We start from the raw sequence: 26,156 nt of genomic DNA, 5'->3' as shown, positions 1-26,156 counted from the left end.
AATTTTTTTTAAGATTTTATTTTTTAGTAATCTCTACACCCAACATGGGGCTCGAACTTACAACCCTGAGGTCAAGAGACTGCTCTTTTGACTGAGCCAGCCATGCGCACAGAGACATATAATTTTAAAGAATGAAGTTTACTTCTATTATTTAGACTAAAAATATTTAATAAGGGGTGACTGGGAAAGGTTATAAGTAGGGCTCCTAAGATACTGATAATATTTTATTTCTTGAGTGATTTTATGGGCATGTTCATTTTTTGATAGTTCAAAATATACCCTTATAATCTTTATACTTTTCAATATATATAAAAAGGTAGGCTTTCAATAAAAAGGTAGGCTTTTTTAAAATCTAAGAACCATAAGCATTATTTACATGGGCAATGTGTCTTCATATAATATTCCATCATTAGATGCAGCCAAATATTTATAACTCTAGAACAGAACTATGAAGACCATAAAGGCCCCTGAATTCTTTTTATTTTTTTTAAGCTTTTTAAAAAAATTTATTTAAGTAGTCTCTATAGCCAATATGTGGCTCCAGCTCATGACCTGGAGATCAAGGGTCACATGCTCTTCTGAGATAGCCAGGCACCCCAAGAACCCCGAATTCTGCATCTGACCCAGAGTAGGCTGTCAAAACCCAATCAGAGCCTAAGCTGGATGAGGAAGGTGTCCATGCAGAATGTCAGGCTGACAGTGTATCAGAACCACAGGTGGGTGAGAAGGACATTCACATGGGGCAATGGCCAAATGTGGGTGTCTAGGTGAGGAAGACATCCACATATGGGAAGAGCCCAACATGGTATGTCAGAACCAATGTGAAATGAGAAGGGCATCCACATAGGGGAAGGAATGCCCACCAAGATAGAAGACTGAGTGCATACAGGGTGATTAAGTAAAAAAAGATATGGGAGTCCCAGGTTTCTCACTGTCAGAGAAGAGAAATACAAATATAGAAAGGGAGAAAATTAGAATGAACCCTCTGCTGGTAGATTAGAATTGATTTTCAATAGAGATAGATACAAAAATGAATATAGATGTAAATATATGTACATACATACATACCCTAGGCTCTGCCCACTGAGAGCCTAGTAAAAATGATACTCCAATAACAATAAGCATACCTAAAGCACCGTTGACTTCTAGATACCACTTCCCTCTAAAAGGAACCAAGCTACTTAGAGAAGTAACTGATTCCAGCACGCTAGGGAATCTTTCTGTTATGCCAGAAAGAATGGAAATGCTTAAATACTGATAGGGACCTGTCACAAAGACATAGACTCAGCTTGAGTGGGGTCCCACTGGCCACATCAGAAACAATTTAAATATCAAAATAAATAATGATAGTAATGGATTAAAACCATTGAATAGGAAACCTGAGTCCACAGGGATAAGATAAATAATAAATATACTTAAAGTTTAATAAGAAACAACACATTTACATAATCTCAAAATATCTCCCTATGAAATACTAATTAACTCCAAAGGAAAAGTAACTTTGCAGTGGAGAATACTACCAGACACAATCTTATTCAAATGATCATAAACATTATCAATAAAGACACAAATTGAAATTGTACACCACCCAATTAGGATGTGCTGAAAATACAACACCTCTTCTGTGATATTCACATCAAACATATATAATCTGAAACTTCAGATTTGTAAAAAAAAAAACTTCAAACATATCCAAATACAGAGGCCTCCTATAAAATAATTGGCATAAAATCTTCAAAACTGTTAAGGTCACAAAAGTTAAAAAATAAATAAAAATTTTAAGGATGAAAGACAGGAGTAATGTGTGTTTTAACAATGCTTATTAGTATTATGGGATAAAGTATGTATTGTTAGGAAATATCTTTTAAAAAATCTTCTCTTTTGGGGCACCTGGGTGGCTCAGTCAGTTAAGTGTCAGACTCTTGATTTTGGATCAGGTCATGGTCTCATGGGTTTGTGGGTCGAGCCCACATCAGGCCCCATGTTGGGCTCGGTGCTGGGAGTATGGAGCAAAGAAATCCAAAGAACATGAATATAATTAATTGTACACCTTAGCTGTATGTTTGAAATATTACCTTTTTTTTTTTTTTTTAAGTAGGATTCACGCCCAGTGCAGAGCCCAACATGGGGCTTGAACTCATGACCTTGAGATCAACACCTGAGCTGAGATCAGAGTTGGATGCTTAAACAACTGAGCCACCTAGGCACCCCTGAAATGTTATCTTAATATCAAATAGAAATACCTTTACCATTAGTTAGCCTACAAATATTTATGAATATAAGTCAGTCATTAGGAACAATCCCAGGAAAAAAATTGAACATGTATATCTCCTAAACGGAAACAAATATTAGACCAATATAATTTTCACAACAGAAAATCTAACTCAAATTGAAAAAATAACTTATTCAGAGTAACTAAAAAGAATTATTTTTTTCATTAGCCAATTTTTCATTAAGTATAAAAAAATAATGCAACTCCAGCAGAAGAATCTAAACTCTAATCTTTGCTAGTACTTACTTATAACATTGTAACTTATATTTGAAAATGACTGAAATTAATCCAGAGATCATTTACCCCCAATGTGTAAGGTATTCTTCAAAGACCACAGGTGCAGTTCAGTCAAGCAGAAAGACATCTGAAGGCAGAAGAAATCTCCGTCCTGTTTAAAAAATAATTAAAAAGAAATGCTAATTATCTTCCATTGTCAATAAAACCAAGATCTCTTAGAAAAATAATAGAATCATCTGACACTACTGATATTTGAGATATGGCCCATTAGAATAAACATATTTTAATGTACCCTTGGTTAACCATCAAGAAATAAACTCTAGGAAAAAAAAAATACACTCTTCCTAAATGTAGTATGTCATCGCATTGAGAAATGTGATAACATGAAAATATATGTTTGAATCTTCAGTACCTTGTTTGATTTTTAAGGCTCTGAGTATATTTAGAATTATTTCATATTTAAGCATTTTAAGAACATTTTTAAGAAAAGGAAACATCTGGGAAGTAGTGTATTATGCTAAGTGAAATAAGTCAGAGAAAGATAAATATCATATGATTTCATTCATATGTGGGATTTAAGAAACAAAACAGATGAACATAGGGGAAGGGAAGCAAAAATAATATAAAAACAGAGAGGAAGGCAAACCATAAGAGATTCTTTTTTTTTAAAAAAATTTTTTTCAACGTTTTTTATTTATTTTTGGGACAGAGAGAGACAGAGCATGAACGGGGGAGGGGCAGAGAGAGAGGGAGACACAGAATCGGAAACAGGCTCCAGGCTCCGAGCCATCAGCCCAGAGCCTGACGCGGGGCTCGAACTCACGGACCGCGAGATCGTGACCTGGCTGAAGTCGGACGCTTAACCGACTGCGCCACCCAGGCGCCCCAAGAGATTCTTAAATACAGAAAATAAACAGGGTTACTAGAGGGCTTTGTGTGTGGGGGGGGGGGATGGGCTAAAGGGGTGATGGGCATTAATGAGGGCACTTGCTGTGATGAGCACTGGGTGTTGTATGTTAGGTGATGAATCACTAACTTCTACTCCTGAAATCATTATTGCATTATTATATGTTAACTAAATTGGATTTAAATAAAATTTTAAAATTTTAAGAATTTAAAAATAAATAAAATATTTATTTAAAAAAAGAAAAGGAAACATCTGTTAGGTAATTATTACATATAAACACATTTTGTATTGTATTTTTAATATACAAAGCAAATATTTATGATCTCCCACATACAAACAAGCTAATTAGAGTGGAATTTGTAGGGCACCTGGTTGGCTCAATCAGTTAAGTGTCGGACTTCAGGCTCAGGTCATGATCTCGAGGTCTGTGAGTTTGAGCCCCTCATCAGGCTCTGTGCTGACAGCTCAGAGCCTGGAGCCTGCTTCAGATTCTGTGTCTCATTCTCTGCCCCTCCCCCACTCACGCTCTGTCTCTCAAAAATGAATAAATGTTAAAAAAATAATAATAAAGTGGAATTTGCAAAGTAAATGGTATATAGTTACTATTACAAAAAATATTTACTTAAAGGTAAATGTGTGAAACCACAGTAGTGAATGTTCAGATTAGTTTGTTAATCTGCACCTCATTGTAGACCCAGATACAGTATTCTACTCTAATTACATTAGAAAAAAAAAAAAAACAACAAGATAACAAAAGAGTACATGGAGTATTTCTCCCATTTTTAATATCAAGAGCTAGTGATGGTTATTACTGATACTTTTTCATGAAGGAGAACCCCATTAATTTGGACTAATTGGAGGAAGACCAATATGAATGAGAAAAAAAGTCAACATTTTACAAGTATTTGAAAGAAATTTATTTAACTTCCAAATGTTTGCTTAGAAATACATACAGTACTATACTATGTGGATAGTTCACTATGTATTAGAAATACATAAACTATTGGTATCTTCTTTACAGAGATCACAAAAGAATTGCTCTTTCCAATAAAATTCTGAATAACAAAGAAAGCTTGAAAAATATTTATGACTTTTGTAGACACAGGAAAAAGCTCCCAGCTTCTTTAACATTAGGAGTGACTAAAAACATTTCCCATATTATTCATAAGGGTGATAACCCCAAATAATTTTAGACATAGTAGAAACTTCTTTCATCCTTCCTTTACCTTTACATTTGACCTCAATGTATTAATAATCAAGGAATAGATGCATGTTCAGATAACAAGATGCAGTGTGCCAATATTGAAACAGCAGAGTGAACAATGGCAGCATAAAATAAGGGCCAAGCCTGCCTGGAACAGTGGGGCTTTGAAAAAGCTACAGAGAAGTTGTGAAATGTCAGCAGAGCATCAAAGATGCATAGGATTTCACCAGTTAAATGATAATAAAGAAAATGATGATGATAGCAACAGGCAATACTCGCTAAATACCTCATGAAAAGCATTGTTCTAAACATTATATATATATTAACTTATTTAAGCCTCATAGCTACCCTTTGAAGTAGTACAATTATTACTCCTATAATGAAGAAACTGAGGGACTGAGAAGTCACATAGCCAGCAGTTAGCTGAGGCAGACTTTGAATAGACGCAGACTGGCTCCAGAATCTGTGCTTGAAACCAGAGCACTCTATAGTACTGGGCTATCTAGAAGGGTGGGAGGGAGAATAGGTAGTAGTGCTGAGTACAAGGATGGCATATCCCAGGCATGGCAGTAGATTAAAATGCATGGTAGAAAGTGACAGAAGACGCGCCTGGGTGGCTCAGTCGGTTAAGCATCCAACTCTTGGTTTCGGCTCAGGTCATGATCTCGAGGTTCGTGAGATGGAGCCGCAAGCTGAGAGCGCGAAGCCTGCTTGGGATTCTCTTCTCTTCTCTTCTCTTCTCTTCTCTTCTCTTCTCTTCTCTTCTCTTCTCTTCTCTTCTCTTCTCTTCTCTTCTCTTCTCTTCTCTTCTCTTCTCTTCTCTTCTCTTCTCTTCTCTTCTCTTCTCTTCTCTTCTCTTCTCTTCTCTTCTCTTCTCTTCTCTTCTCTTCTCTTCTCTTCTCTTCTCTCTCTCTCTCTCTCTCTCTCTCTCTCTCTCTCTCTCTCTCTCTCTCTCTCTCTCTCTGCCCCTCCCCTGCTCGCACTCTCTATCTCAAAAATAAATAAACTTTAGAAAAAAAAAGAAAAAGAAAGTGATAGAAAAATGCAATTGCAAAGGGTAACAAGGAAACAGACTATAAAAATAATAGAAATGTTTGGACTGATCTGAGTTCACTCTCTTCTGTGTACTGAAGTGCCTTAAAAAGGTTAGAGATAGAACAAAGGACCCTTCAATCTCCAGAGCTGCCCAGCTGTCACCAGAAGCTGGCTGCCACTGTATGTAGGTATGGGGTAGAAGAGCTATGAAAGAGGATGAAGTTCCTTATCAGCAGGCAGTACAGAAAAAGTGGTATTAAGCTAATTACAACTTTTTCAATTCAACTGAACTTTATCTTGCAGCGTTGTCTCCTTGGGAGTGACTCTAGTGAGGCTACTATTACTTAAAATATTTCCAAAGCCATATTCTTTGGAATTGTTTTCAGTTAGTTTATGAGGCTCATTTCAGGATTACTTCATGGTATACTTTTTTAAAAACCAAAATACGTACTGTTTTAGAATATGTAAACTGCACCCTTCTCATTTGGATGGGTGAGGTCTAGAATATTGGTTTAAAGAAACAGCTAATAAATTAAATAAATATTTACTTGCATTTAAAAAGCTTAATGAGTATATTCTAGACCCTAACTGCCTGGTTTCTTATTCTAACTTCTCAGTTTACTACCTAACTTGGAAAACTGACATAGCTTCTCTAAGTTCCCCAAGATATAAAATGGCCATAATAAAGTACCTACCTCAGGGACTCAAGGGCACTTTTATTCAATTAATTTATTGTTGCCGTTGTTGCTGCTGCTACTGCTATTACTCTGTATGTCTAGCACTATGCAAATTTATATGAAAAAAACACAAGGAGTATGTTACATACAATCTCTGACCTTAGACAGTAATTTCACAAGGTGAAATGAATGAAATGAATAAATGAATAAAACTCTGTACTCCTAAGTACAGAGTACAATAGGGGTTTTATGAAAGAAAAACATGTATCTGTAGAGAAGTTTCTACACAAGAGAAAGTATTTGGATTAGGACATGCAAATGGGTTAATATTTCACTGGGAACAGAGAAGAATGGATGTGATGAAACAGGAGCATATTTCTTCTGATATTAAGTATCAAAGGTCACAACTTTTAGACTACGCTAGAAAATAAAAATTCACATTCTTCAATTTAGTGTCTATTCAGGCACCAATAATTAGGATTTATGACAATGTAGACAAAGACAAGGCTGAAATTCAGCTGTTATTAGATACATAAAAAAGTTTTATTATGCAAATTAAATATAAAGTTTTACAGCTAAAGCCAAAAAGGCCACACCTTTACTTATATATCAAAAGAAGACTGCACTTGAAACTCTGCTTTTTTTTTTTCCAATTTAAGTCAATTCAATAATAAAGAATTTGTCAAAACTTTTCCCTAATAGCAGAAATGGAGAGAAAAGAATATTTTTCCTTGTAATTCACATTGGCCATTTCTAAGAAGCAGGAATGTTTTTAACTTGAAAACCAATAGATCCACTGTCCATATTTTTACTAAGTTTGAAACTCCTATAGTACTCAGAAATTAGAGTTTGGGGGAGAACAAGCAAAATGAGGTCCATGGAGAGCTTCAAATGTCAAGTGCAAACAAAGCCTGTGACCCTTTGTATTTGGACATAAGGAGAAGTTCTGAGAATCGTATGGGTTTGAGCCTATGATCTGGACTTGTCTTCCAGATAGGTCAGTATCAAAGATTCATGTCTAGTCCCAATGGAGTGGGAACACTGAGAAAGATGCCCTAGTTCTCAAAATGCTCTGATACATAAATATTATCGATTTGTATTGATATTATTTCCCACTAAAAAATACAGGACAAAGGAAGAGAGGGGCATTCTGCTTTATAAAGGACCCCTTTGGGGGCACCTGGATGACTCAGTAGGTTAAGCAACTGACTCTTGATTTCAGCTCAGGTCGTGATCTCACAGTCGTGAGATCTAGCCCTGCATTGGGCTCCACACTGGGTGTGGAACCTGCTTAAGATTCATTCATTCATTCATTCATTCTCTCTCTCTCCCCCCCCCCCCTTCCTCTCCCTCAGTCCCTTCCCTGCTCATAAGCATGCACATGTGTATACACACACAAGCTCTCTCTCAAAAAAAAAAAAAAAATTGTAATAAATAAATAAATAAACAAATAAATAAAAACAAAGGACCCCTTTGTGGAACATTTGGTTTAGGGTAATAGCTGTAGAGGATGATACCCAGCTAGCTGTAGGGGATGACACCCAGCAGAAAGTAAGCAGGCCTGGCAGCCATTTGGATAAACATAGTCAACAAAAGTGTGGGATCCAGACAAAATGGGATCCACCCCAGCAAAAGTAGACATGGTGGCCAAGGAGTAATCCATACCACCTGGAGAAACGGCAATAATCAGGTGATGGAGTAAGCCTAACAAATAGTTGGGTGAGGCAAGTGAGAAGAAAATAACCAATGCCCATTAGTAAATGATTGTACTTGTTTATGAGCACATGTGACAACCCCTGCAGACTCCCCAAAATACATACAATTAAGGAGGCTTTGCAGGAGTCATACCCTAACAGGTAGGCCAAAGATAGTCAAATATGGGTTATTCATCCTTCTTTTCCCCTGAACTTTAAATATCTGCTGATAAGACCATAAAAAACTAAAAAGAATTAATGGAGTAAATAAAACAAGTTTATAAAAATCTACAATAACTACATGGGCACAGTGAGAGGGGACCAAGTCATTATCCTTTTTAGCCCTCAAGATGTCTTGCCATCTTTACACTGTGCAGGTTCTTTAAAAGATACAGACCTTTAAACGTCTTGCATCTTACTCAAGAATGTCACCAGTTAAAAGGAATGCTGGTAATTTTCTTATTTGAAAAATTGCCTGGAGGAAGTAGTCAAGACTGAGCTTGTATTATTCAAATACTGTATTAGTGCATAAATAGTTGTTTTAAAGGAGGGTAAGAAAAGAATTTCAGAAGAATGATGGATTCTGCATTGTGGGATTGGGGTGTGAGCAGAGATTAAAAAGGGAGAGAAATAGGGAGTGCCTTAAAAAGTTAGCTGAGAAATGCTGTCCCTATTCAGTGCCCTTGTCCATTTCTCGGAGTAAAATCCAATGCACAATTTAGAGCTAGAACAAAAGTAGCCATTTAAGGGGTTATGTGAAAAAAAAATGATTTAGTAAAAAATATAGCAAATAATAATCCAAATGAAAAGAAAAAGGAAAAACCTCTACAACAAAATGCCCATAATTTTTATGTTAAAATAACTTAAATTTCTACAGTTTTCTACCTAAATTCTGTAAGGTAGTTGATGACCGTCCCAGATGCCCAGAAGCCCATCCTGAACCTAAACCTGTGATCTCCATGAGAGAATAAGCAGCATGATTTAAATTAATCTTGACCTAAATCTAGATGATTGTTCTGCTGTAGAGGCAGAATCTATGACAGTCCAAATATTGATTCATTCATTCATTCATTCATTCATTCATTCATAGTGCACACAAGCGAGCAGGGGAGGAGCAGAGAAAAAGGGAGAGAATCCCAAGCAGGCACTGCTCTGACAGTTCAGAGCCCGATGTGGGGCTCAGTCTCACAAACCATGAGATAATGACCTGAGCCAAAATCAAGAGTTAAACACTTAACCAACTGAGCCACAAAGGTACCCCTATGACACCAAATTTTGAGGACAAAATGGTGAGAGGATCCTAGAGAGCCTTCTTACTTTTTACTTCCATTTTTAAAAAGTTTAAAGCCTTCCCTTCAAAACTGGTTACATTGTAATAAATCAATATTTATTTGCCTTAAGAAAATTGTTACCATACAGACTAAATTTTAAGAAAGTAACGTGCAAAATAAAAACAGCTGTGTTAAAACACTGAAACTTGCTTTACTTTTGATAATTTTTCTTTTGAAAAAGAAAAACTATGTTTTAGAGGTACAGATTACTTGCCACTAAATAAATCTGCAAAATACTTGTCTTCCTGGTTTCTGAAGTCAGCTATTTTGACTGGTTTGGGAAGAACAGGAAGCTTCAGGGCAAATAAAACCCTAATGTAAAACATGATGGGAAAGGAAAGAATTAACAAATAGAAGACACTGTTCTAGTTTAACAAAGATAAATGATACCTGGCGCCAACAAGACATTTAAAATAAATGTGTTATCAGCACAATACCTCAGAGAGCCTAAGGGAATCTTTGTTGGGCATAAACTTAGAGTGTATACTTGCTATTTATTACCAACAGACTTTCTGAGGAATATCTATTCACCAATTCAAAATGTACAAAAATGAAGACAACTAAAAAAGCATAAATTTAAGATAAACCACTGGTTAACTGTATCATTGGGCAATTTTCAAACTACATGAAACACAGCATATTCCCCCATAATGTCTTGCCAAGCATCAACATAGAATCATTAATAATACCTGTTAAGCATATGTATGAACATAATTGATCAATGTCACATTACCAGAAATTAAGATTTAAAATAATATTTTGAAATATTTAACACTAAACCAAACAATTAAGCAATGAAAACATTTGTGTAAAAGGGCAGAGTGGTCTCAAAATAGAGACCTCTAGCTTGGATTGAACCTACTGCAACAGAAGACTAGAGCATTAGGAACACCAGACCGTTGGTACCTCAGAGAGTCCTATGATATTAATTATATTAATTAAATGTCACCAATATTTTGAGCACTTTAGGTGTATGGCATTTTACTGTGAGTCCAATATACGAAGATTTACAAAGTAGAATCTCTACTATCAAATAGTATCCATGTAGCAGATAAAATAACCACAAAAACAACATGAAGTTTATGGTAAGTGCTAATCTAGCAACAAAGGGTGTTCAGTAGGTGCTCTAGTTTGATCATGAAGTAGAAGGGCATTGAGGATTGTTAGTTTTTTTTATGTTTATTTATTTATTTATTTTGAGAGGGGGGCAGGGGCTAAGAGAGAGGGAGAGAGAATGAATTCCAAGCAGGCTCCGCACCATCAGCGCAGAGCCCGACAGAGGGCTCAAACCCATGAACCATGAGATCATGACCTGAGGGGAAGTTGGATGCTTAACCGACTGAGCCACCCAGCTACCCTGAGGATTGTTAGATTTGACAGAGGGAGAGAAATAAAAATGAGGGAACAGTATACAAAAATTTAAGTTGCAAGGCTTGAGAAATAATAAGCAATTGGTTTGGTGCACAAATAGAAGAGATAAATCAGGGCCACACTAAGGTAGTCGCCATCAGGACTTCACATCTGCTAGGTAGCTAATGAGGAATAGTGACAAGTTTCTGATCTGGTAAGGTATTCTAGAAAAAGTAATCAACAGATCAGAATTGTTGTTGGAAGATTTATTGTATAGGTGGTAATATTGACGGAGTGGAGGAAGAGGATACAAGTAACCTGTTAGAAAAGCTACATAGAAAAAGAAATAACACCAATATTCAGTAACAAGAACTTGATTTGGGATGATGGCAGTTGGAAAGTAGCTTAAAAGAAAAAAAAAAAAAAACAGATTCAACTGATCTGTTGAAGAAAGAGTCAATATCCTATGGGGACTAATGAATTGTAGAAGCGAGAAAGAAGGAAGAATCTGGAATAACCCCCAATGAATAGGAATCTAGTTACTGCACAGAGAGTGGCCCTTGCCTTGAACATGCTTCCACTGAGCAGGTATGTCTCTATCATCATGTGCCAGGTAAAAGGGAGCCAGTACATTCTCCCCTTGACTACCTCAACTACTCAATCCACACACCTCAATCTGCCCAGCCACTGACTTGGCTGGCTACTCAGTTTCCTGAGTACTTTTCCCTTGCCCCTCAGTTTCTAACTCAGGCTCTCCCTCTTCCTTAGACTGTGATTCAGCGTCTTCACTCTGTGAAGGACTCACAAACATCAGTTTTCTTAGTTACGCCCAGTTTACAAGAACCCCTTACACAGACCTGTTCCCACTTGGTTTATTCTAGTTTCAAGGGCAGATTTTGAATTAAAACATACACGGAAGCAGGTTAGTCTAGAAAAGAAGCATGTTTTGCCAATGTAGGTAAGCTCAACTTTTGACACAGTGGGAATTCAAGGTATAAAAGTAGATACGGTTATGTCTAACTGATAGCTATAAATACAGAAAAGGGGCCTGGACTGTACAAAAACTATCTTGGGATTATATAAATAGAAAGTTAAAAATCACTGAGTAAGATCCCAAAACAAAAATAAAGCCAAGGATAGATATTTTGGTAATTCTCCAACAAGAAGATGATGAAAAAGAAATTAAGACAGTATAGTGTCAAAGAAAGAAAGGAAGGAAGGAAGGAAGGAAGGAAGGAAGGAAGGAAGGAAGGAAAAGAGGGGCATCTGGCTGGCTCAGTCAGTTGGGCGTCCAACTTTGACTCAGATCATGATCTCTTGGTTTGTGGGTTTGAGCCCCATGTCAGGCTCTGTGCTGACAGCTCAGAGCCTGGAGCCTGCTTTGGATTCTGTGCCTCCCCCTCTCTCTCTCTCTGCCTCTCCCTTGCTCGCACTCTGTCGCTCTCTCAAAAACAAATATTAAGAAAGGAAGAAAGAAGGAAGTAACAAACAAACAAATGTGTCAAGAAAACAAGAGAAGAAAAAATGGTATATGTGTTTTATTTTAAGTGGCTATATAGTGGTCAAACTTGTTTCTGAATTTCAATGTAGAAATGACCTCAATACAGTTTAATGAGAAGTAATGTTTTGTCAAGGGCAGAGAGATTAAGTCTTCTAAGGAAGGTGTGGTTCTACTGCTCTGAATGCTGGGCTGCGAGCCAAAATGCCTCATTTCTAATCTAGCTATGACAGACTTACCCCAAACCATTTAACTTCTCTGCCTCAATTTCCCTACTTACAAAAATAAGGATAATGATACTGACCTACATTTGCAACAACATTGTAAGGATTAATTAATGTTGTATACTGCTTTGAAGATGAAAAGCACTGAGCATTACTAGTTGGTATTGCATAACTAATTGCCTATTAATACTGAAAATTTTATCCTTTAATTTAATTCAAACAGCAGTTATCACATAAATGTTCTAGCTCCCTCCGTAAATTATTTTTCTGTATCTAGATCTTTTCTAGATTGTATCATAAGTGTTATTCCATAGGATATAAAGATTTGATGAGCTCAGAAGTCTAGAACACTTTTTTAACCTAAATATTAAATATAAATATTCAGGACATACTTATTTGCTAATGAGCAGCCATTGCAAGTATTCAATAAATGCTAAAAGGTAATACTCAAACTTATGAAATTTTAGATTTTACAAATAACACCAAGAAATTATATGGTAAAAGCAAAATACAAAAGCACAAAGCAGTGTATTGAAAACACTGTCTCTGGGGCACCTGGGTAGCTCAGTTAGTTAAGTGTCAGACTCTTGATTTCGGCTCAGGTCTTGATCTCATAGTTCGCGAAATCGAACCCTGGTCAGGCTCCAAGCTGTCACTGTGGAGCCTGGTTGAGATTCTCTCTCTTCTTCTCTCTCCATCCCTTCCCCACTCATGTTCTCTCTCTCAAAATAAATAAATAAACTTTAGAGGTGCCTGGGTGGCTCAGTCAGTTAAGCATCTGACTTTGGCTCAAGTCATGACCTCATGCTTCATGGGTTTGAGACCCGTGTTGGGCTCTGTGCTGACAGCTCAGAGCCTGGACCCTGCTTCAGATTCTGTGTCTCCCTCTGTCTCTGACCCTCCCCCACTCGCGTTGTCTCCCTCTCTCTTAAAAATAAACATTAAAAAAATTTTTTTAAATAAATCAATAGACTTTAAAAAAATGAAAAAAAGTCCTTATTTCTAAAACAACCTATACAACCTAAAAGTATACAAAAAATAGAGAAACTTTTAAATCCATTTTAAATTTACAATAATAATGCATGCTTAGTGTTTTAAAAAATACAAATATGGAAATATTTGATGTTAAAATGAGTATGTTCCCCTCCCAGCTGCCCTCTCCACTGTGAAAGGAGCCACTGCACAGTATGGCATGTGGCCTTACAGATTTTCTTGATATGCTTACAGTGTGTCCATACCCATACTTACTTCCTTTGTGTTTTTGTAAAGACAAGATTTTACGATACATACCATTTCTTTTTTTCACCTGAACACCACAGCATGGATATTCTCTATCTACATACACAGACTGACTTCATTGTTTGGGTTACTTTCCTCAACTAAAGATTGGATTTATTCAAGTATCTGAAAACATTCTACAATGGAAACTGTTATTAGATGCTGCTTGTTCTGTGCTATGGACCACGCACATACTGCCACGCTGTTTTCAGAAGACTTGAAAGGTCACTAATAGTTTAAAAACTGTACACCTGACAGAGAAGGAAGACAACTTAATGTTTCATCCAGATCCAGAAGTACATCCCTCACTATTTTTTAATACAATGTAAGATGGATGTAAGATGTTTCATTGGATAGTGATCGTAATTTACTTAACCATTTCCTCAATGTACATTCTGTTTCTACTTTTTGCCTTATAATCCCATGAAAACATATATGCACACCTTACATTTTGAGAGGTGATGCCAAACTGGCCTCCAAGATGACTCTGCCAATTGACATTTCTACCAATAACATTACTATCTTTTTCCCTATGACATGGAGAATTATCTAACTTTTACATTTTTGCCAATCTGGTATGTGAAAATTGGATTCCTGTAGTTTTCAGTTTCATTTTTCCACTTATTAAAGAGATCAAACACCTTTTCATGGATTTTTAAATAATTTTATTTCTTCTATAAACTACTTGTTTCTATCTTTGCCTATCTTTCCAATGAGTTCTTTATCTAATTCTCTGTGTATTAATAACATTAATCCTTCATTGTATACATTGGACATATTTAGCCCTTGAAATTTTTTCATCAGCTTTATACATGAAGAAAATAAGAGAATACAGAATTCACATTTTTTTGAAAATTGAGCATAACCTAACAGAAAGCTCTCTGAACTCCATTCAGCTAGTGAAGAAGTGGTTCTTCACAGCCGCTCACAGTTGGTCAGATGATGCTATTTCTAGATGAAGCAAAAGACAACAGATTCTTATGTTCCAGGAAAAGTGTGCATCACTCTTAATAAATAAAAGAGGTTAGAGGAGGGGCGCCTGGGTGGCGCAGTCGGTTAAGCGTCCGACTTCAGCCAGGTCACGATCTCACGGTCCGTGAGTTCGAGCCCCGCGTCAGGCTCTGGGCTGATGGCTCGGAGCCTGGAGCCTGTTTCCGATTCTGTGTCTCCCTCTCTCTCTGCCCCTCCCCCGTTCATGCTCTGTCTCTCTCTGTCCCAAAAAAAATAAATAAAAAACGTTGAAAAAAAAAAAAAAAAAAAGAGGTTAGAGGAGATTCTTTGCCTAGAAAGAAAAGTGGGAGTCCCTTCAAGTTCCCAAAATAAACTGTGGCAAAAATCTTTATAAATCTCCTGTTATACTTAAATTTGGAAAATATTCCCCTTGGGCATTGTTTAAATTGTTTAATTCATTTAAATAGATTTTGTCAGTTTAACATTTTTCACACTGTAAGCAGTTTTGACATTTAGACAATTTATCAATGGCTTCTTTATTGTGGTCTGTTTCCTCTTCTTTCTACTCATTACATGCAACAAATTAAATTTCACTAATATTTAAAGATCAGTGTTGACCTTTGCATAGCCATTTTCTAGTTCCTGTTAATACAAACATCTTGTTTGCTGATGTTCATTTTCAATATTTTGCTGCACACAATTTCCATTATTCCAAAGAGACTTGTATCCAGTTGAAGTGCATTTTTTCAGTGACCTTGCAAAATAATTGCAATGGCTTACATCAGGAATTTGGGGGGGGGCTTGCATAAGCAAATAATAATAACAACAATAAAATAATCTTTGCCTCCCATCTCCTCTTATATATGTACCCACCTTTCTTATCTACAAAAATATGGACTTAATTCTTGTTAGGATGTATTTCAGTCACAACAATAAAAAGACAAAGAAACAGAAATGTTGGCAATACAATCATGATAATTAATTCTAGATTACAATTGCATATGCTATACATGGATAGAAAGAAATGGGACTTTGAAGACAGAGTAAACTGAATTTCAGGAATAATTCCTAAAGAGCTGAGTTAAAGACAAGAGAACACTGAAATGCTCTTATCTAAACCAATGCTAACTGGTGAAATAATTTGTCAATTTAGATTTACTGTTTTAAAAAGCATATAAATCAAAGACTGTTGCAAAGTGAGCAAGAATGGAAAAAAAGATAGAGATCCTTTCTCTTCAAATAGAAAAGACAGTGAAAATTTTTGAAGTGGCCTCCAGCTATCACCTCAACCTTGTCAGATTTCACTTGTCAACACTTTGATGACAGATTGCCACCCCCTCCTCTAAAAAACAAACCCTAGTAACTGTTGAAAGAAACGGCTTCTTATAAAAGTGGAATATCTCATGCAATTTGATAGTTGTATACTTTAAAATCTTTTTTCCCCCAAAGAGACTTGAAAAACCTTTTTCTATGGCTATTATCAAAACTTAAAAGCTGAAGAACACTCCCAGTGTGGGGAAGAATAGGGGGTATAACATTTTTAAATACCTACTTAATGCATTTTATATTCATTATTTCATCTAATCCTCACAGTAACCCTCTGGAATTGTGTACTAAATTGTGCATGTATTTGCCTGTGTACATATGGTGTGCATGGGCATAAAAGTATTTTTCTGGGCAAGGAATAGCAGTTTCTCCAAGGAGTCTTTTTGCCTGCCCTCCCCCAACCCAAATCAACTCTGATAGACTAGAAATCTCTTAATTTAGATATGAAAATAGGCCTAAGGAGGTAAAGTAATTTGCACAAGTTCAGTCAGTTTGTTATAGGAACAGTTAGGGCTAGAATTCATGTCCACAGATTATCTGTGCAGTGCTCTTTCTACTCTACCTCCCTCTGCCTAAATGCTATGCTAAATAGAGCCTTTTAGTTAAGCTTCTGCTTAAGCACCTAAGACAGGTGTCAGTTTAGACTGATGTAATTAATCCATGGTGAAAGATACAGATGAAACCTATTTTCTGGCCAAATTTAATTTATTTTGCTTGGAAAACCCTTGGAGGAAGTTATGTGAATAACTATTTAAGGATTATTTTTAATTAGTATATTAGCAGTTTTTAAGTAAAATGATGTATCTAAAACATCTGATTAAAACTGGTATTTCTTAGACACTAAAGAATCTTCACACTATTTACTTAACAAACTTCACAGATAATACAAAACTAAGCTCTAACATGAATTATTAATGTTTTACAGCTGAATGTTAAGTGAATTAAGGTCTTCTTTTTAAGTTATTGCATTATATCAGAGGTTTATTTCTATTTTGACTCCCCTTATTGGGTGGTGGTTCTCACTAAATTCACAAGCTCCTCAATCTCTATGACAAGTTCTTAATGAAATGTAAACAAGCCCTAAAAGCTCCCAGTTCATAAGAATTTTTGCAGTGAATCCTTTTATATTGTGATTGGATCTTCCTTCATACTCTTTATTCCCTGATTGGTCATTTTCACCTTTACTAATGGCTTGTCATAGCATAATTACTTACATAATACTTTTGGTATTTTGTTTCAGTACTTGAATGGAAAACCAAAGAAGGTAACTCAGGAAAGAACAGCCTTTTCTTATTGAAATGAAGACTGTGAATAACCACCAAGTTCCCCCTGAGAAGGGATCAGTTTCACCTTAATACATTTAATACAGGCATACATCATCACAGCTTAAAATGTTAATTTCCTAATGAGTAGAAAATTATTAACTAATATTTAAAAATCAGAATAAAACAAGGAAGATTCTAGATTACAATCATGTTTTACCTTAAAGCCCAAACAAATCATGGATTAAAAAAAAAAAATGTTTCCCATGCTTTTCAGACTGGACTGTCTTATCGAGGAGTAAATAGAATAACATATTTGAAAATATGTGGCAAATGACCATTGTTCAATAAATGTCAGTTTCCTTTTCCTCAATATTCATATCTGTAAAACAGACCCTGATTTCAATAGAAAAGAAAAAAATACTCTGATTATTTTAGTGTTTCACTAAGTATCATTTCATCTTCTAATTATTTTAGTTTGGGCCAATCTACATTTGCAAAGCATCTACCATGTCCCAAATTGGGCCAGACATTGTGCTAGGCATTCAAGATATAAAGGTGGGAAAAAACCCAAGAACTTACATGTGAGGAGGTGGTAACTTAGTGGAGGATGGGGGGATGGGAAGAGAAAAACAATGAATACAATTACATCAGAGTATGGAAAATAAAGTAGAATCATATCCAAGGAAGAAAGTACAGAGAAAAGAGTTATCAATTCTAACGTCTAACACAATCTCAGCCACAAAAATTGAAATTATAAATCTATTTTCAGAACCAGAGGCCTCTTTAGAGAAAATGAATACCTAGCATAGGACTGGGTCACATAAAGCTACTGTATGCTTCACATTGAAACTTTATGTATCTGATAATCAATGTATACATTTAACACAGGGTTGCTTTTTTTTAATCAGAATTCAACATTAAATCAATATCACTTTATAATCAATCGTAAATTAGAATGAAGGAAACATTGCCTATATCAATGCTTGATTGATTTTTTTTTTGGTAGCACAACCAGCTCAAAGTTGGCAACATACACAAAAATCCTACATAGAGGACCATCCCAATAAAGATAGGGGGTTGAGCACATATAAAATGACAGTAAACAACAGAAAGAAAACTCACAAGGCAAGAAGAATGAGAAATAGGGCAACAAAATAGTTATCAACAAAATTTTGGAGAGTAAAAAGCTGATGGATAAGAGGTAACTGACAATAGACTCAAAAAAGTGTAAAGCCAAGAATACATGTAGGGTGGATGGCTAAGAGCCAAAGAGTTCATGCACTAGAACTCTAAAAAGGCTCAGAAACTAGAAGCATCAAGTACTTTTGAAGGAATGCTTAGGATTGAAAACAAGGGAACTGTTTGAAATTCTATGTAAAGAATACTTAGACTTCTAGGTGCTATTCTCTGCCAGCACAGCTGGACTATCCCTCCCTATCATAGAAGAAAACTGTAAAATGACTCTTTAGAGGTGGTTTCAGAGCAACTACTTAAGAAACAAAACATTACTGAAAAATAAGAGAGCTACTCTGAAAAGAGGGAGGAAAGGGAGGAAATAAAAATAAGACAGCCAAAATAAATAACTCAAATGAATGTTGAGGAAATCTCCCTGAAAGTAAAAAGAAATGCATACTTACACAAAAACACACACACACACACACACACACACACACACACACAGAGAGAGAGAGAGAGAGAGAGAGAGAGAGAGAGAGAGAGAGAGAGAAATTTGGAGAATCAGTCAGATTAATCCTAAATCACACATATGACTAAGGAAGAAAATAGAGACAATGGAAGGAAGGGAAGAAATTATCAAAGAAAAAATACAAGAAAATTTCCCAGAACTGAAATACATGAGTTTCTAGGTTGAAAGAAATTGTCAAGTACCCAACACAATGGTTTACAAAAGAGTCACCCCCTAGGCATATCATTGCAAAATCAAAACACTGGAGATAAAAATCTTAGGTTTCCAGAGAAGAAAAAAATAAACCATGACAAAAACAGGTCACTTAAAAAGGATCAAGGCATCAATCAGACTTCTCAACACCAGCAATGGAAGTTAGAAGTCAAGGAAGTACTGCTTCCAATTTCTCAAGGAAAATTATTTCCTACCTATAATTCTATATGTAGCCAAACTATCACTTCAGTGTGAGATTAAAGATGTTCAAAGAGGCAAGGTCTCAAAAATTATTGTGCATTTTTTAAAGGAAATTACTGAAAAATGTGTCCCACCAAAGGATACAATTAACCATGAAAGAAGACAATATGGGATCCAAGAAATAAAGGATCCAACACAAGAACAAGGAAAAAGGATTTCCAGAATAGCAATAAAGGGAAATCATACAAGGATAAAACTGTATCTCATGCACAATAAAGGAAGAGAGCAAGCTCCATGAAGAATATTGCCAAGAAAAAAAAATTGACAGTAACAGACTACCTGATGCATACAAATCTACAGAAAGAAGATTTATACCTTTGCTGGGAAAGTTGGGATGAGAAAATAATAGGTCTATAAAAAATAAGCAAATTGTAAAAGTAATGCAATTATTAACTGCATAGAAAACACAATTATACAAGAAGAAAAATGTAATCTTTGTATGTTACACTGCTAAACTTTTATTACATACAGTTAGAATACTGGAGACATACAATTCAGATTAACCAAAAACTGTGGTATACCTGTGCTGGAAGAGAGAGAAGTTTGTATGGGAGGGCATAAGTGCTAAGGCAGGGGTTAAGTTCTCTTCCAAAGTGACAATTTAATAGGCTAAAAAGTAAAATTTTCAAAATGAAGAAATAAGCAATGCATGTTGTTTACAAATACAGAGGTAAACACCAGAAGAAATAACTAAAGAACTGAAAGTGCTTGCCTCTGGTTGGTGCTGAGGATCAGAAATGCCGTGGTTATTGATAAGCCTTACAGAACTCTCCTTATACTATGTATGTGTGCCATTTTGATTTAAATAAAAAGTTTCCCACCTCGTCCCAAGTTTATTCAGAACACATCTGAAGACAGAAATAGCAGTGAACATTGAGTAACTGCTTCAATCCTGCTGTCTCACTCACTCCTATGCTAACAATGCCTTTAATGTCTTGGTGGGCATCCTTTATTCTCCCTCAATTGATGGTCTATTTAACCACTGTAGTAGCAGCTAATCATACTACTTCAACAGGCACCCTCCATGAAAGAATACTTTCTATTAGAAATAAAATTAGTATTTTCCTGAGGTAATTCACCACTTTGACTTTGCAACATTCCACGATGTCATCTGGCATTTAAAAATAGGTGCGAAACTGCAGAGCTACCCACAGTTAGCATTTATTTTTTTAGGAGATGCATATTCTGTAGATTGTCAAGCTAACTTATTAAAGCATCAGGTAGACATTAAATACCCAACTACAGATACGGAGCTTGGGAGTGAGATCTAGAATAAAAATGTCAGGGAGCCAATTAAGTAGTTGAAGCCATAAATGTGGATGGTGAGAGAGGGTGGTAGCTAAAGGAGTCTCAGGACAGAGGGAGGGTTGTTTGTTTGTTTGTTTAAGATGGAAGAGACGTAAACTATCAATTATTCTCATCACTCTTGTGTTTGCAACCTCTTCTCCCATATCCTCCTTCCTAGAGGAATTAGACAGGGCCAGGGCTGCAAAGAGCACAGCGTCAATACTTGGTTTTGGTGCCAACTCAGGCTGCAGCTGTGTGTCTGTAAACAGTACAGTTCAGAATTTGTCACAGATGGTGCCAACCAATGAGAAGGTGTCTAGGTATTCAAAGCAGGGTTTGCTATTTTTTCAGTAGTTAGTAAATATTATATGTCAGTTATTTTCTAATAAAGAAAAATTGGGTGGTATACATATTTTAATTACAAAATATTTTTTAAATTTATAGCTTAATACATATCAGTGCATGGCGGATTTGGCACGAACACTGGTTTAACTACATATCCCCTTCCATAGACATTCCAATGTACACTTACATAAAGTACCTAATTTATTAAATTAATGTTTGGACATGATTTATTCAAACGTCAGTTTATGGTATGACTTTGTTACAAATTATTCAATATGTGGCATACTCAGAAAAGTGCTTTAACTTAAAGATACTCAATAAAAGGTTTAACACTCTTATAAAGCAATGGTCAACTCCTGAAAAATACATTTGTGTTGGGTGTTATTAGCCTTCTACATATAAATCTCTGATTATGCTAATAAGGAAATAAATGTAATTTGCCTTTAGAAGTTGCATTTACTTGTTTTTAAACTCAGCAAGTTTGAAAAATCTCAAAGGTTTTAAAGCTATTCATTTTATGTTTGATCAAGAAGAAAGAAGTTCTCTTCTCAGCTAATTAGAGAGTTCCCACTATATGGTGAGTGCTTTGTACGCATTTTTCTCATTTAGACTTTACAACAACCATATGAGGTAGTATTTTCCTGTTTTATAAAATAGAAAAGTGACAGAGGTGTATTTTTTTTTTTTAATGTTTATTTATTTTTGAGACAGAGAGAGACAGAGCATGAACGGGGGAGGGTCAGAGAGAGGGAGACACAGAATCTGAAACAGGCTCCAGGCTCTGAGCTGTCAGCACAGAGCCCGACACGGGGCTCGAACTCACGGACCGTGAGATCATGACCTGAGCCGAAGTTGGCCGCTTAACCGACTGAGCCACCCAGGCGCCCCTGGAGGTGTATTTTAACACAAATCTAAACCAAACTCATCATTTTGTCACTACATGCTTCTTTCACTGTAGGTAGGGTATTTAAGACCACTTAAATTTTTTTTTTTTTAATGTTTTATGTATTTTTGAGAGAGAGACAGAGTATGAGCAGGGGAGGGGCAAAGAGAGAGGGAGGCATAAAGTCTGAAGCAGGCTCCAGGCTCTGAGCTGTCAGCACAGAGCCTGATGCGGGGCTCTAACTCATGAACCATGAGATCATGACCTGAGCAGAAGTTGGATGCTTAACTGACTGAGCCACCCAGGCACCCCAAGACCATTTTTAAAGAAGTTGTGACTGCTCCGCCCCATTTTCCAGCTGCTACAGCTGTCCATGAGGCTCAGTACCTTCCTTTGCAGATGACTGTCACCCTCCAGGCCAGAGTGAGAGGGCATAGCCAGAACCATGTTGTGATGACATTCAAACAGCCTATGAAGACCACTTTGGGAGAGGGAGAGCTGGCCCCTCCACAACGACCAGCACTCCCTTGCCAACCACATGCTTGAGCCTCCTGGGCCTTATATCCACCAGCTCCAGGCCAGCCATCAGATCACTGCGATCTCTTGAGAGATCCAGCACCAGAACTGCCCATTGAAGCCACTCTCGAATATATGATGCACACAAACTATGAGGATAACAAATGTTTAAGTTCTGACATTCTTTTATTAGATTAAATATATGAGCAATTCATTTTGAATGTGGGTAACATTTCCAGTCTTACCACCAACTCATTTCCCTTCCCCAACATGTAATACTCTATGGCTACAAAGAAAGCTCAATGTCTTACTAAAAGAGAGAGGGGGGAGGACAAGACAGAGCATGGAGAAAGGAAGAAAGGAAAAAAGGAAAAAAAGAAAAACAAACAAAAACTCCGCCCTTGCAAGTCTTTCTATCAGTCACCACCCCTATGTTCTCTTTTCCCTTCTTGACTCAGCTTCTTCTAAAACATATCCTAATCTTGCTACTTCTTTCTATCTCCATTATTACCTCTCTAGCTTAGAACACCATCTTTTCTTGTATGGAGCATTTATTTCATGCCTTCTGACCAGTCTCCCATTTCAACATTTGAACCTTCATAATTCATTTCCCATAGAAATATAAAAATATTTTTATAATTTTAATATATAATGTATAATATGTAATCATAGTTAATATAAAATATTTTTAAATATACAAATTAGACCATTTTATTCATTTGTGTGAAGCTCTTCAAAAGCTTTTCCTTGCATGTCTTAAAATCCTTACACTGGCTTATATATGCCTATGTGAGTGGCCTCAACTTCTACTATGTAATCTTCCTTCACTCTCCCTAGAAAGACAAGTCGGGATAAAAGCGTAGACCTTTCAATTAAATGCAGCAAATCTGAACTTCATCCCACGTGTCAATAATTTTCAAACTTTTTTTTTCCTGGTAGACCACATTTTCCTTCAATAAAATATTACACTCAACTCCAATATATAAAACTTGTAAAAGTAGAGATGCTCTGGTAGAAGCAAGGTCCAGGGGTCCATCCCTAATACCCCTTCCCACCACTAATACCAACAGTTCTCTAAGGCCAAATGGCTACAAGTAGGGGGACAACCTTTATTTCTCAATTTCTAGTTGTATCAGATTGCTTGGATTGACCTTCCCTGGCTTAACTTTTCTCCCACATTTTGTCTTTTAACTCTAACTGAGAATATTTATTTGACCTTATCTTCCAGATTACTATTTCAGTCTGTAAGATTTATTACCTTGTTTTACTCTTCTCATATACAGAAGATATACTTTTTTTTTTAATGTTTATTTATCTTAGAGAGATACAGAGCATGAGCAGGGATGGGGCAGAGAGAGATGGAGACACAGAATCCAAAGCAGGCTGCAGGTTCTGAACTGTCAGCACAAAGCCCAACGCAGGACTCAGACTCAGGAGCTGTGAGATCATGACCTGAGCCAAAGCTGGATGCTTAACCGACTGAGCCACCCAGGAACCCCAGAAGATACACTCTTGGACAACACAGGTTTGAACTGCACAGGCCCACTTATACCAGATTTTTGTCAATAAACACACTACAGTGCTATGAAGATATTTTCTCTTCCTTATGATTTGCTTAATACATTTTCTTTTCTCTAGCTTACTTTACTATAAGAGTATAGTATATAATATATATCACATACAAAATATGTGTTAATCAACTGTTTATATTATCAGTAAGGCCTCCAGTCAACAATAGGCTATTCGTAATTAAGTTTTGGGGGAGTCTAAAGTTATACTTAGATTTTAGACTGTGCATGGAGTTGGCACCCTTAGCCCCCCACATTGTTCAATGGTCAGTGGTATGTGGTGTGTGTGTGTATGTGTATATATATATGTATATACATACATATATACGTATATATATATATATGTATATACATACATATATACGTATATATATATATGTATGTATATCAGAGACAATGAGATCATTGTCTCGTTGCTTCTTTTGAATAGTGGTCTATTCTTGTTCCATTATCTTCTGGAATCTCTCAGAAGTTATTTATTTGAATATATTTTATATGCTCTTCTTTGAATTAAATGTTTCATCCAAATCAGTGGTCTGTTCATCTTGGCTCTTCTTTTCCCTGCTGTTCGTTCTTTTTTTTTTTTTTTTCAACGTTTTTTATTTATTTTTGGGACAGAGAGAGACAGAGCATGAACGGGGGAGGGGCAGAGAGAGAGGGAGACACAGAATCGGAAACAGGCTCCAGGCTCCGAGCCATCAGCCCAGAGCCTGACGCGGGGCTCGAACTCACGGACCGCGAGATCGTGACCTGGCTGAAGTCGGACGCTTAACCGACTGCGCCACCCAGGCGCCCCATCGTTCTTTTATCAGTCTCTGATGATCCTTGGCCATCCATTCGTATTTATAAACAAAAATTTCATTTGATGAGTATACACAGCTGGCCATATAGGTGTTTCGCCAATCTGGTCTCTCTCCTGTACAGGAAGGCTGACTGCTGGTAATATAATGGCCAGAGTCACATTAAGATGTGTAGACTAGCATACAGAGGCAAGCTGAGGAGGCTCCAAGTGACAAAAACAAAAGAGTTTTACTCTGGTTGTGGAAAACTCTAACACATTTCCCTCCTGGGCAGGGCTATCTTTTATTTTTCCTCCATCCACATCTGTAACATAGGTAAATCCTCCCAAGGTACTTCATGTTCTACTCTTTTCTCATGTCCCTACAGCCACATTGGGAGCCTTTCCCAGATAAGTAGTTTGCCTAATGTATGGCTTTGAAATTTCAGAAATGGGCCAATGCAACTGCTGCCTGCTATTGCTACTATGTGTATGTATGTGTGCATATGTATATGAATGTCTATGTGTATGTGTGTGTGCATGTGTCAGAGAGGGAGAGAGGGAGAGAGGGAGAGAGGGGGAGAGGGGGAGAGGGAGAGGGAGAGGGAGAGGGAGAGGGAGAGGGAGAGGGAGAGGGAGAGAGGGAGAGGGGGAGAGGGGGAGAGGGGGAGAGGGGGAGAGGGGGAGAGGGGGAGGGGGAGGGAGAGAGAGAGAGAGAGAGAGAGAGAGAGAGAGAGAGAGGGAGGAAAGAAGGGAGAAGTAGACATGAGTATCTGCATGATTTGAGGAGAAAGAACTGGGCAAAGAGAAATACTTTCTTCTATTTAAGGCACATACCTTTAAATAATTACTCCTACTACCAAGAACTTGAAAGTTTTGATGCTCTACTTTCATGCACAGTTGTTTTCTGTGCCATTTTGGGCTGTCATTTTCCAGCCTTCTGCTTTCTGTCTCTCAGGAATTCCTCGCAATATCTGATGGCACCATTTCCTGTCATCCAACAGTGCTGAAAATTTATCTTTTAATTCTTCCGGTTTGAAAGAATTTGGAAAAGAAAGGGAAGTAGTGGCATCTATTCAAAAAGTGATTTAGAACAGGAAAAGGCCCTAGAGTATCTATAAATTTAAAAGAAAGATATAGTGGAGTAACAAAGGCTATAGATAGAATAAAATTCAAACCTCTTGTCATGACCTACTTCTCTAAATTCATCATTTAGCACTGTCCTCCTTAGCTCGCTACAATCCAGAAACATGGGCTTTCTTTTTGTTTCTCAAAAAATATTAATCTCATTCCTACTTCAGAGCTTTTGTGCTGTTCTTTTATGTAGAAATCTGATTCTTCTCGTAATTCAGATCTCTGTGCATATCAATTC

At 36.7% G+C, this 26,156-nt stretch overlaps 1 protein-coding gene across 2 annotated transcripts in view; it reads right to left on the bottom strand.

The window, feature by feature from the left end:
• The window catches only part of WDPCP (WD repeat containing planar cell polarity effector), a 377,252-nt gene that overhangs the window by 286,071 nt on the left and 65,025 nt on the right, over nt 1-26,156 (bottom strand). Inside the window, exons 1-2 of one of the 2 annotated variants that reach the window (XM_060604709.3) lie at nt 15,532-15,593; nt 2,576-2,660 (exon numbers count right to left, since the gene is read on the bottom strand). In XM_060604709.3, the coding sequence (XP_060460692.1) occupies nt 2,576-2,636 (61 nt within the window). In that variant the 5' untranslated portion in view covers nt 2,637-2,660; nt 15,532-15,593. Of the gene's footprint in view, nt 1-2,575; nt 2,661-15,531; nt 15,594-26,156 lie in introns of those variants that run through there. The other variant, XM_060604729.3, reaches the window with a different exon arrangement.

Source organism: Panthera onca, chromosome A3 (genome assembly GCF_046562875.1).
Source record: "Panthera onca isolate mPanOnc1 chromosome A3, mPanOnc1 haplotype 2, whole genome shotgun sequence".
Classification (NCBI taxonomy): domain Eukaryota; kingdom Metazoa; phylum Chordata; class Mammalia; order Carnivora; family Felidae; genus Panthera; species Panthera onca.
This window is presented reverse-complemented; position numbering and strand designations above follow the sequence as displayed.